The sequence below is a fragment of the Solanum stenotomum genome, chromosome 10, assembly GCF_019186545.1.
Source record: "Solanum stenotomum isolate F172 chromosome 10, ASM1918654v1, whole genome shotgun sequence".
Classification (NCBI taxonomy): domain Eukaryota; kingdom Viridiplantae; phylum Streptophyta; class Magnoliopsida; order Solanales; family Solanaceae; genus Solanum; species Solanum stenotomum.
The window spans coordinates 1,563,670-1,576,176 of NC_064291.1; the positions used below are offsets into that span (position 1 = coordinate 1,563,670).

At 30.7% G+C, this 12,507-nt stretch overlaps 1 protein-coding gene across 1 annotated transcript; it reads left to right on the forward strand.

The window, feature by feature from the left end:
* The first annotated feature begins 1,822 nt into the window (after positions 1–1,822).
* LOC125842022 (abscisic acid 8'-hydroxylase CYP707A2) lies at positions 1,823–4,657 on the forward strand. Its single transcript, XM_049521215.1, has 7 exons — positions 1,823–2,098; positions 2,205–2,523; positions 2,666–3,052; positions 3,221–3,395; positions 3,516–3,622; positions 3,707–3,825; positions 3,940–4,657. The coding sequence occupies exons 1-7, from the start codon at positions 1,899–1,901 to the stop codon at positions 4,040–4,042; spliced, it is 1,410 nt and encodes a 469-aa protein (XP_049377172.1). The 5' UTR covers positions 1,823–1,898; the 3' UTR covers positions 4,043–4,657.
* Positions 4,658–12,507: the final 7,850 nt, after the last annotated feature.

Below are 12,507 nucleotides of genomic sequence, written 5' to 3' on the forward strand. Positions count from 1 at the left end.
AAATCAATCCATGTACTCCCTCCGTCCACAATTGTTTGACAGATATATTAAAAATAGATGTCCAAGATTAATTGTCAATTTAAACAATCAAGAAATAATTAGTCACTTTTTTCCAATTCTGCCCTTAATGATAGTGTAGTTCAATTGAAAAGTTATGTGGACTTTTGGTATTCTTGATATAGTAGGGTTATATTAGTCAAATTACACATTGTATTAAATTTTTCCTGAGGGATGTGCATGACCTTACCCTGACAAACAATTGTGGACGGAGGGAATAGAAGATAGTGAGGTCAAACTTTAATTTGATAAATTTTTAACCCAACACTTGGCAACATAAAACAAAAACAAGTTTTATTTTCATATTAAGTATTTAATATTAAAATCAAATTAATATGTTTAAACTTTACTTAAATCAAAATGAATTAGATAACGACTCATAATCTAGTTCATCTAATATGATCCAACTCAATTTTTTTATTAATTAGACTATTCAGCCTTTACTTTTATCTTCCATGATACTATTCTTTTTTCAATAAATACTCTCTATCAATGCTAAGGATTAAATGGTTTTAAAAAATCTAATTAATTCCTTGTTGATTTTCTAAAACAACAAAATATTTTGAATAACTATTTTTAGTAAGTATAACAAATAATTAAACTCACCTAAGAAAAAGAGGTTCAAACCCCCTCATATAAAATAGTCTCTAGGTGTATTCTTCCTTTTAATTTTATTTTAAAATAAAATAATATACTAATTTTATTTTTTTAAAATTTATTGATTCCCTTCACTAATCATTGTTTTAAATTCCTATACGATGGTACGGATTGTAAGTTCATCCCCTCTATACCCTTTCCCCCTCTCTGCCCTTTCTTAATATGTCAATTGAAGTCCATGAAGTCAACCAACTACTCCCCTACTCCCAACTTGTACTTCTATACCCCACCCAACCCCACTTAATCTTATATCGAAGCGTGAAGTCAGAATTTGAAATTTATAAATTTAAATTTTAGTTTTTACTATTTCGGTGGTGAATTTATAGGTTATAAAGAACATATAAACATGTTGTCTTTTTTTTTTTTTTCGTAAAACTAGATATTTTATGTCTATTATTTTAAAAATTGATTTCATATTACTTGTTGCGTTATTTAACTAACGAACTAGTGGGATCAATTTCACTCAATACTTTGTTTCCATTTTCTTTTAGTAGTGCGTCCATGTTTTAGAAATCCTAAATTCGTCTCCGACATATTCAATTGATATACTTAAGATAAATATAATATAAGAAGTTGGATCAAAACTACTGAATATTGTTGAACTCATAAGAGAAATTTTAGCTCTACACCTGCCCTATTTTACTCACACTCTTTTACATATATCCAAAACAATTTTTTCCCATTCGGTATTCAGAGTCTGCATTGGAGCTTCGACTAAATTCGAATCACGCACTGCATGACTCTTTCGAAGGTAACGCTCTCAATAGAATTTTCTTCACACTCATGGCTCGAATCCGAGACCGCTAATTAGAGGTGAAGTAGTGCCACCACGACACCACAACTTATATTTTTTGGTACATATATCCAAAACTTACACGTGCCCCACACACCCTCTACTTTCCTCTCTCTTTCTCTTCTGTTTCTGTTTATTAGTGTATATATAAACAAAAACATGAGCTGGAGGGAGATTCCGTGTGTTGATTCAAGCTGTATGTTAAAGGACCCCCCACCCCTACCCTACTCCCATCCCCACCCTATGATATTATTATTTTATTGCCTCTACTTTACCTATATATATACACCCTTTGTGTTTTATTTCATTCATCAAACCATCTTAAGTTTAAAACTAGGTACACCTTACTAGCAACAAACAACACTTGAAGTACCTACTTTTGGTTCTAAACATGGAATTTGTTTCTATGTTGTGTTTGTTTACTTTCATTTCTTTCACTCTTCTTCTAATCCATTCAATCTTCAAGTTCTTGGCTTTTGCTTCCAAGAAATTGCCACTTCCTCCTGGTACTTTAGGTTTACCTTATATTGGAGAAACCTTCCAACTCTACTCACAAAATCCCAATGTTTTCTTTGCTTCCAAAGTCAAAAAGTAAGTATAAAACTCCTTCACTTTCTTGACTTTTCTCTTTGTTTTCTTGATTTCAAGTTACTAATGAAAAATGGGGTTTGTTTTTTTTTTTTGTGTTTTTGTTTAGGTATGGTTCAATTTTCAAGACTTACATATTGGGTTGTCCTTGTGTAATGATATCAAGTCCAGAGGCAGCTAAACAAGTTTTGGTCACAAGGGCTAATTTGTTTAAGCCTACATTTCCTGCTAGCAAAGAAAGAATGTTAGGAAAACAAGCAATTTTCTTTCATCAAGGTGATTACCATGCCAAATTGAGAAAATTAGTCCTCCAGGCTTTCAAGCCCGATTCGATCAGAAACATCATCCCCGATATTGAATCCATCGCGATAACATCACTCGAATCATTCGAAGGAAGATTGATCAACACTTATCAAGAAATGAAAACAGTATGTTCTCGAATTTCCAACTTACCAAAAAAAAAAAACACAAAAACAGGGGAAAACAGAGTCCCCTGTTTTCACTAAAAAAAAAGAGTCCCCTGTTTTTGATCCTCTGTTTTACTAAACTCTTTTTTCGACTTTTTTGCAGTATACATTCAATGTGGCATTGATTTCAATATTTGGCAAAGATGAATTTCTTTATAGAGAGGAACTCAAGAAGTGTTACTACATTCTCGAAAAAGGATACAATTCGATGCCAATTAATCTCCCCGGTACACTCTTCAACAAAGCAATGAAAGCGAGGAAAGAACTAGCAAAAATTGTTGCCAAAATCATCTCTACTAGACGAGAAATGAAGATTGATCATAGCGATTTGCTCGGGTCATTCATGGGAGATAAAGAAGGACTCACTGACGAACAAATTGCAGATAATGTAATCGGAGTCATTTTTGCAGCTCGAGACACTACTGCTAGTGTACTTACATGGATCCTCAAATACCTTGGAGAGAATCCTAGTGTCCTACAAGCTGTCACAGTAAGATCTCATACACTTGCTAAAAACAACAAGAAAATTCCCAATTTCTGTTGCTCAGACTCTTCAAAAATGTCGCATGTCTGACATGACTGCAACAACATTTTTGAAAAGTCCGACCAACATACGACTTCAGAATGAAATCTAATTATATTTGTGTAAATTTTACAGGAAGAGCAAGAGAACATAATGAGAACAAAAGAGGTGAATGATGAAGAAAAAGTTCTAAATTGGCAAGATACAAGACAAATGCCAATGACAACAAGAGTTATTCAAGAAACACTTAGAGTTGCTTCAATTTTATCATTCACATTTAGAGAAGCAGTTGAAGATGTTGAATTTGAAGGTGAATTTTGATAGATTTATTTTTTTTAACAAAAAAAAGTCAAAACTATCATATTCCAATTTAGATGTTTTAAATATTTTATTAATTTTTTTTTGTAATTTTGTGATGATTTTTTTTCAGGATATTTAATACCTAAAGGATGGAAAGTATTACCACTCTTTAGGAATATTCATCATAGTCCAGACAATTTTCCTGAACCAGAGAAATTTGATCCTTCAAGATTTGAGGTAAGAAAAAATTGTAATCTTTAATTTTAAAAAAATGTTTATTAATTATTTTAGTTTTTTCTAATCTTTTTTGTAATATGATAGGTGTCACCAAAACCCAATACTTTCATGCCATTTGGCAATGGGGTCCACTCATGTCCAGGGAATGAATTAGCCAAGCTGGAGATTTTGATCCTTGTACATCATCTGACCACAAAGTACAGGTCAGTAACAGAACTGAAAAAATCTCAAGAATCTAAAAAAAAAAAGTAAAAAAAAAATAGTTTGTCAAATATTATTATTCTAATTTTTCTTTTTTTTTGTTCATTTTATGATAGGTGGTCTATGGTGGGCCCACAAAATGGAATTCAATATGGGCCATTTGCTCTTCCCCAAAATGGTTTACCCATTAAACTTTCTCTCAAAACATCATCAACATAAGCCTAACAACGATTTGAGATTAAAAAAAATTACAAAATTGTGGTTTTTCCTCAAAAAAAAAATACAAATATTATACAAAAATAAATTTGGGATCTCACATAGAGGCATCACATTAGCTTTGACCAGTCTAAAAGACAGGACAAACTAAGACAGACACCATACAAGCTTGATCAGTCTGAAAGACACAATCAACATCAAGACAATAAGCATCGCACGAGCTTGATCAGTCCAAAAGGCATGATCAAGGACAAAACAAGCATCATACGAGGTTGATCAGTCCAAAAAGCACGACCAGACATTACACGAGCTTGATCAGTCCAAAAGGCACGACCAAGACCTAGACAAGCATCATAAGTTGAGGACCTAAAATTGTAAAATACAAAGAGTTCCCATATTACTTAAGAGATATTACACCACAAAGGGTATGATTCATTTTTTTGTCCTTAAAGAAAAGGAGAAAAATAAGGAGAAGGTAATTTATTAGTGTATAACATATAGTAAGAGGAATTTTTTTTATTTTTTTTGTAATTTTATTTTAATATTTTAGTTTTTAAAATTTTCTGACATGTAAAAGAAGTCCGCAAGGCAATTAATGAAAGGTTGATTAAGACAACACATTATTCTGTCAATTTTTTAAGATTATTGTTGTTTATTTGCTATTGCTGTGAAGATTCATATTCAGATGATAGATACATATGCATCCTCATCCTTTGGATGCAGCTGCCTCCTCTTCCTCATAAAAATAAATAAATAAAGGAAAAAAAAACTACTATATAATTAAAAAAAAGTGTACACTTTGTACAGTACAACTTGTACTGAATTCTTATAATTAATTCTTGAATCATAAAGAATCCAACAACATTTTGTTTGTCCTCCTCTGTCCTCAAAATACTTTTGTGGTGTTGTTGTTTTTTTTTTTTTCATTTACATGTCTCTTAAAATAGAATTTTATTATTAGGAGGCGTGTTTAACTATTTTATCTTTATTTATATTTTAAGATATATTTTTTAATTGAATATTTATTTTATTTATGTATTATGATTAAGTGTTTGTGGTCTTTAAAAACAAATAATACTAAGATAAAATATTAGTTTTTTCAAGCTTTTAAAATGGAAAATATCTTTGATAAGTACAATAATCATTTTGAGATGGATGGAGTTTTTAAGTGTCTTTTTTTTCTCGTGTAAAGTTCTTCATTTGCTTTGAAGAGGAGGTGCACGGATATGGAGGTGTGTGAAATGTTGGTTGTAGCACGAATTAGGAGATGTAAGGTAGGTCGAAAGTGAATGGAGGGATTAGACGGGGCATGAACTTAGATTGGAAGGTTTAAAAGTGTAGGATTAGGATAGACGATTAGTAGATAATTGAGTGTTGTCGCACTTTATACGGGATAGGTAGGGGGTTAGCCTCCTCCTCTCCTCTTATTATTATTATTATTATTATTATTATTATTTAGTTGACTCTTATTCTTCAATGAATATTACTATATGTTACTTTATTTGCTTTATATCTTGCCATTTTGTTGTCATATTTTTCTTGCTATCCTTCTTCAGGTACTTTTCTTTTGAATCGAAAGTGTACCAGAAATAACATCTCTATCCATAAAGATAGGAATAAAATCTAAATATATTCTACCCTCACTCAAACCTCATTTGAAGGATTACATTATACACAATTTTGTTTTCTTCAGAGGGGATTCATCGGGTGTTCGATACCCACAATCCCGCATTAAAGTCCGATTAATTTAAATTGGCCCTAGGTAGGGCCTCATTGGGGGTAGTCCTCCCTGTCAATTTTTTTTCCTTATCCAAGGCTCAAATTCGAATTTCACCATTTACACCATCACATCATTCAATTTAGTGGCGTATACGATGTTGTTGTTAGTTCTACATTTGCTTGCAATGTCGTATACAATATTTTTATACAACTAAATTTGATTAAAATTGGATAAAATGAGTCATTCTGAAAAAAAAAAATTACAATAGCATGAATTAATTTCTAAATAATAGAAATAATTTAACTAACCAAATAATTGATTTCCCAAATTTTTATAAGTGAACTCTAATTAATTCTGACCATCAGGCAAATTGAATTATTATATAGTTTTCAAATTGAATTTATATATTTTACTTTTATAATTAATTGATATGTATACCAAGTATTACCAACTTAACAATTACATATCTATTTATTTTTAAAACAATAAACACAAATGATGAACCAATCTAACCTTCACCCAGAAACAAACTAAAAAGGGGAAGGAAAAGAAAGAGCAACCCTACCTATTAGTATTTTTTTTTAATACGTATGATAAATCTTTACTGAATGTGACATTGGATTTATATAAAAAAAATTAATATTATAATTAATTTTTGGTCTAGTAGGCTCTTTTTGATATATTATCTGATATTCGAAGCTTCACTGACTCAATTAACTTTTAAATTTGTATTGTGTATAAGATTCATTTAAGATGTAGTTGTTTCTTATAATTTGATACGAGTATTGCTATTTACAAGGATCAAAACCTAAATCTCTAATTAATAGTAAAAAAATCCCAATCATCCACTCTCGGTGAATGGCAAGTAATGAAAATTTTACATAATTTTAAACTCAATTGTCGAAAAAGTTCACGATAGGAATGTTATTATATATTTTGGCCAAAATCATTATGTAAACTCAATTGAACTTTACAAACTCCTTGGGATATTATTTCGATTTGACACAAAATTTTAATAAAATTTGTAATCTAAAACAAATAATAAATATCTATATAGTTATAAATAGAATATAATAAACATTTCATCTTAACGAAGAACCAACCATGTTCTAAATTTTGAAATTTTGAAGATGTACATAAGCACTGTTAATAGTGTTTATAACATCTATGTTTTATATATTTCATGTTAAAAATATTAAATTCAATTCAACTTCCATCTTCTATATCTTCCCATTTGAATAACTATTAATTTGACATTAATGAAGATAGGGATATATAGCAAACTGTTGCATTTTAGAATTTTGACTTAAATGCATATATTTGACTTGACTTTCACAAACATGATGAATCACGTTATGTTTTATGAATAAGTCATGTCCTATACTTTTGTAACTTTAATTTTTTGAGAAGAAAAAAGTGCATATATATGTATGACAGGTGAACAACCTTATGTCTAATTAATTAAGAGGCAATAGTTTTCAATAGCACAAATTTGAATCATACTACTGGTCAGTATTGACTTGACTTGATCATATAGTTGGGTATAAATTTGATGAATCACGATTCAAATTTATAGCACGTGCTATTCGATATAACTAGCTCTCGTTCTGATCAATATTGACTTAGACTTTATCATATTGTTAGGTATAAATTTGACGAATCACAACTCAAATTCATAACACGTGTTATTCAATTTAATTAGCTTTTGTCAACCAACTCTCCATCATAGGCATCACATATACCTTCCTCTTAAGGACTCACCATTCTCGTTGAGGTTTGCCCCGCCATTGTACTAACGAAATGCCAAATTCTGATATAATATTTATCGCGATCTAAGCCCGTGACATGTATTATCGCATTGGCTTTACAAATTTCATGGATTGACTTCTTGGACTATGCCATCACCGAGTTCAAAAGTGCACGTTATGAACTTGTGTTATGTTTTGTAAAGCGCGTATCAGATAGATAAAGACTAAATTTATTAAATTAACTATCTCTAAAATAACTGATAATACCATTAAAGGACAGATAGACCGTTTACTTACTGCTCTTCACTTTACTCCCCTAATCTGATGTAAATTTATCTAAAATGTCACATGCACCTTTCTTTAAAATCTTATCAACATAAATATCTATCGATCTTTCTCTTTGATCCGTCCTCATCCGCCTATCCTTCACATATGAGGTTATAATTTGAACAACAATGTTACAATTCTGTATCACCATGACATCTCTATCTCCTAGTTGACTTTGATATATTCTTGTTAATAACTTATTTAAAAAATAAAATAAAATTGTACAACTACCTAGTGTCCAACTGCACATGTCATCACTTAATTATCACCAGTGGTCCAATGCTAATTAATTAATTTGACTTTTTGATGGATTAAATTGCTTAATAAAGTAGATGACTTTAATTCATGAAAACTTTTTTTATTATATTTATGAATTTTGGAACACTTGTCTATTGTTCCTGCATTCATGTCCTCTTTTTTCTTCCCTTATTATCACGTGAAAATCTATCATATTTTCATTTTTCTATGAGATTTTTTTAAATAAATATTTATACGCACTACAACAAATTCGATTATCAGGGACAAATAATTTCATCATTTACAAATCATATTTCGTCACTAAAAATCTTGTGAGACGAAAAATAATTCGTCACTAAATGTGTGTCTCTAAAAGTATACAAAGACGATTTAGTGCTTCGTCACTAAAAGTATTATATTAACTACAAAAAGAAAAATCGTCCCCATATGCCTAAACATTTGTGACAAATTTATTTGTCGTAAAAAGTATATTTTTTGTAGATATAGTATATTTTGTCACTAAAAAAGTTATTACTACCGACAAAATTATATCATCACTAATTATTTTACTTCAATCAGTGACGATATCAGTTGTCTCTAAAGTTATATGCATTTCATAGTTGAACAAAATCTAATTTCGTCACTAATGACTATTTTATATACCAAAAATTATTTTGTTATTAAATATACGGAAAAGGGTCAAAATTGCCCCTAAACTATGCGAAATAGACCACTTATACCCTCCATTACATTTTGGGATCAAAAATACCCCTGCAGTTATCCCAGGAGACCACAAATTAGGGGTGTGCATTCGGTTTTTTGGTTTGGTTTTACACTATTCGGTTTGGATTTTCGGTTTTTGGTTTTGTAAAAGTGTAACCCAATCCGATCCAAAATAAATTTGGTTTGGTTTGGTTTTTCTCTATTCGGTTTGGCTTTTTTCGGTTTGGTTATTCGGTTATGTCAATAATTAATAACATATATAACCAAAGTAATAATATTTAGTCCCTTAAATATACTTTCTAATATAAATCATAAGTAAAACTTAAAACACAATACTTACAAGTATACCTATTGTAGATGTAATTCAAACATAAAAGGGAGAAGACACAAGTACCCCCTAGATTATGACCGAAATCTCAGAGACACGCCTTAACTAAATTAAGGTCCTATTACCCCCTTGAACTCATTTTTTTTTGTAATTTTTTGTACACCTTTTGACTTATGTGGCACACCACGCGACTCCACGCAGTATATATATATATAAAATTCGGTTTTTTTCGGTTTTTATCTTTTAAAATCCAAAACCAAACCAAAAAATCAAACAAAGTAATTTATTAATCCAAAACCAATCCGGAAAACCAAAAAACCAATCCAAATAAAATTTCGGTTTGATTTGGTGTGGTTATTCGGTTTAATCCGAATAGTACACACTCCTACCACAAATACCCTCAAGAGTTAACACCCCAATTTTTTAGTGACATGGCAAGCCACATGGGACTAATCCCTCCACCTAAGCATTGCCAACTAAGATTCACTACAAAAGAACTTGACTTGTCGCCACAAAATCCCAAAATATTGCCACTAAAGGTTATGAGTGATTTTTAGTGACGACTAAGGCTCCAACAACCATTCGNTTAGTCGGTAGTTTGAAATAACCCTTTGAGGGTTAAGTTGTCAAGATTGATTTGGCAATCCTTTTTATGGATTTTTGGGATAAGGTTTAAGAATGGGTTCGTTTGGAATAGTAATTATTGAGTTCGGAAATTTCACCTCGGGGTTGATAGCATCGAGTATTTTTGCCTTCTTCTACTTTATGTTCGAGGACGAACATGATTTTTAGTGGTGAATAATGTAATGACCCTAAGGTCATTTTTGGAAATTTTCATAAAATGACCGTTTTACCCCTCCCGATAGTTGCCTCGAGTCCTAATTGTTGTATTTTCGAAGTTGGTTTGAAGGAAAATTGATGAAAAGTTGAGTTTTTAAGAGTTAAAGTTTGGTTAAAAGTGCTATTTCGAGTCATTTGGAGTTTCGAGATTCGAATCAGATTTCTGTCAATTCCAGTAGTTTTAGAATGTCGAAATGGGTCTATGAGAATTTACGGAGTCGAATTTGGAGTTAAAATGAAGATTTGAGGTCCTAAGTTGCTAAAATTGTGAAATTTTGATCAAGAGTTGACTTTGGTCAACAAACGAGGATCCGGTGCTCGAAATAGAATTCCGAGGGCACTGTTGGATTCAGGGGGTGATACTAAGTCTAGAATGAGTCTTGGTTGAATTTTTAGAGGCCCCGAGTGCGTTTTGAGTTTTTGAGCCTAAAGTTAGTTTCTTGAAGCCTTATCGGATACCGGGTCAAGGAAACCTCGAATTCAAATTCCGACGATTTCATTGAGTCCAAAATGTCATTTTCAAGCTAGTAGCATATTTGGTTTGTGTTCGGGAAGTGCCAAATGAGTTTTGGGTGAGCTTTTAAGCTTCTTGGATGTTTTGACACTATTTCAGCAAATTGTGGCAACTAAGGGTTCATTATTAGTTTTAAAGGTCGAAAAATTATTCCGAAGGTTCTAAAATTTTGAGCATGAATTATAGGACTTATCTACAAATTTTGGTGCATTTTCGCTAACCCGAGATTGGACTTTTATCGCAAATAAGAAATAATTGTTTATCGAGTAGGAATGATATTTGACTGGGTAAACGAGCATGAAATTAAGCTCCGATTGAACGATCAGGTCCGTATCATTATTTAAGACATTTACAAAACGAATCGGGTCATTTCACTATCGTATGAGGAAATTACGGTCTTTTTAGTGAAAGATTAACTGCTGTTTTTCTGGTGCATAACAGCCATGCACTGTTATAAAAATCTCAGACTGTGTTCATTTGGTATTTTGAGCATACTAGGAGTTCTAGAGATCGGAATGGAGTGATTCTTACGGGTTTCTTCTTGAATTAATATGAGGGTTAGTATTCAATCTTCAATTCGACATTTTCTCATACTTTCTTTATCTGATTTTTTTTCCTATCCGTAAATCTCTTGGGAAAAATTGGGGTTTTATCGATTTGGACTCCCTTTTTTATGAAAAAAGTATATTTACGATCCTTATGTTATGGGTAAACTGATTTTAACATAAAATTATTGATTCATCGATTATTTTCATCATATTAACCGCGTACAATTTGGACTTTCCCGATAAAGTTAAAGTTTGATAAATTGAGAATTTCAAGGTCGATCTTAACTCCATTTTTGATGAAATTTCATATTTGAACTTATCTAAGCATGGGTAAGATNGCAAAAAACATTTGTATTTAGCTATGAATTTTTTTCATAGCAAATAGTTCAATTATTCACTACAAATTTTAAGTCGTCGCTATTTAATACCTTACATATTTTGTGACAATTTTTTTGTTGTCACTAAATCACAGATTAATTAGAGACAATAAAATCTTTGTCACCAATTATTTATACTATTAGTGACGAAAATAAATATCATAATTAAAGCTAAATTTGTATAGCTAAAACTTATAATATTTAACTACAAACTCTAATTTGTCGATATTGTAACAACGTATTTTTTTAGATGAAATTTTTTTGGGTCCAAAAATCAATAAATTTTAAGACAAAATAATTTGTCATGAATTAGATACATTATTAGTGACGAAATAATGTGTCACCGATAACTTTAAATTCGTGACTAACACTACTTAACAAATTGCGCCAATTAATTTTTGGTGGGAAACTTTAGTAGACGAAACTTTGCTACAGATTTTTATGTTTCGTTACTAAAAGTATGTGTCTCATATATTTAAGCACGAAAAGTAAATTTTGTCATTAAAAGTGAACAATTAGTGACGAATTTGATGTCGTAGCTAATAATTTCGTAGCTATATATCATATTTGTTGTAGTGACGCATAGAATATTTACATTAAATTTTTTCTTAATATCATGATTAAATGATTTATTAATCATAAATATCATACAATTGTACAAATATCTCATAATAATTTTAATTTTTATAAAATTATACCACATAAATTTATGTTCTTGAATCATTCCAATACTCTACTGATTATTTGATACAATTATTCAATAGGGATAAAGGTTTTCCTATTTTCTTGGGCATGTGTACTGAATTATTACACTCTTATCATGTCCCTATCTTGGAAATTGGGGCTAGAACATTCATATAAGATTGTTACCTAGTATTCAGAGAAAAAGAATTCTATAAAAAAGATATTTTTTTTTATAAAGTTTTTACATAATATAAAATCAGAATAGTAATGTAGTTAGAGAGAAGTATTAAAAACACTTCTGACTTTGGCTCAAATTATTAGTTTTATCTTCAAACTATTGACAGTCTTAAAAACACACATCTACTTGACTTATTAAACTTCGATACACCCCCGATCTTCCACATGACATAGTAAGTGATCAA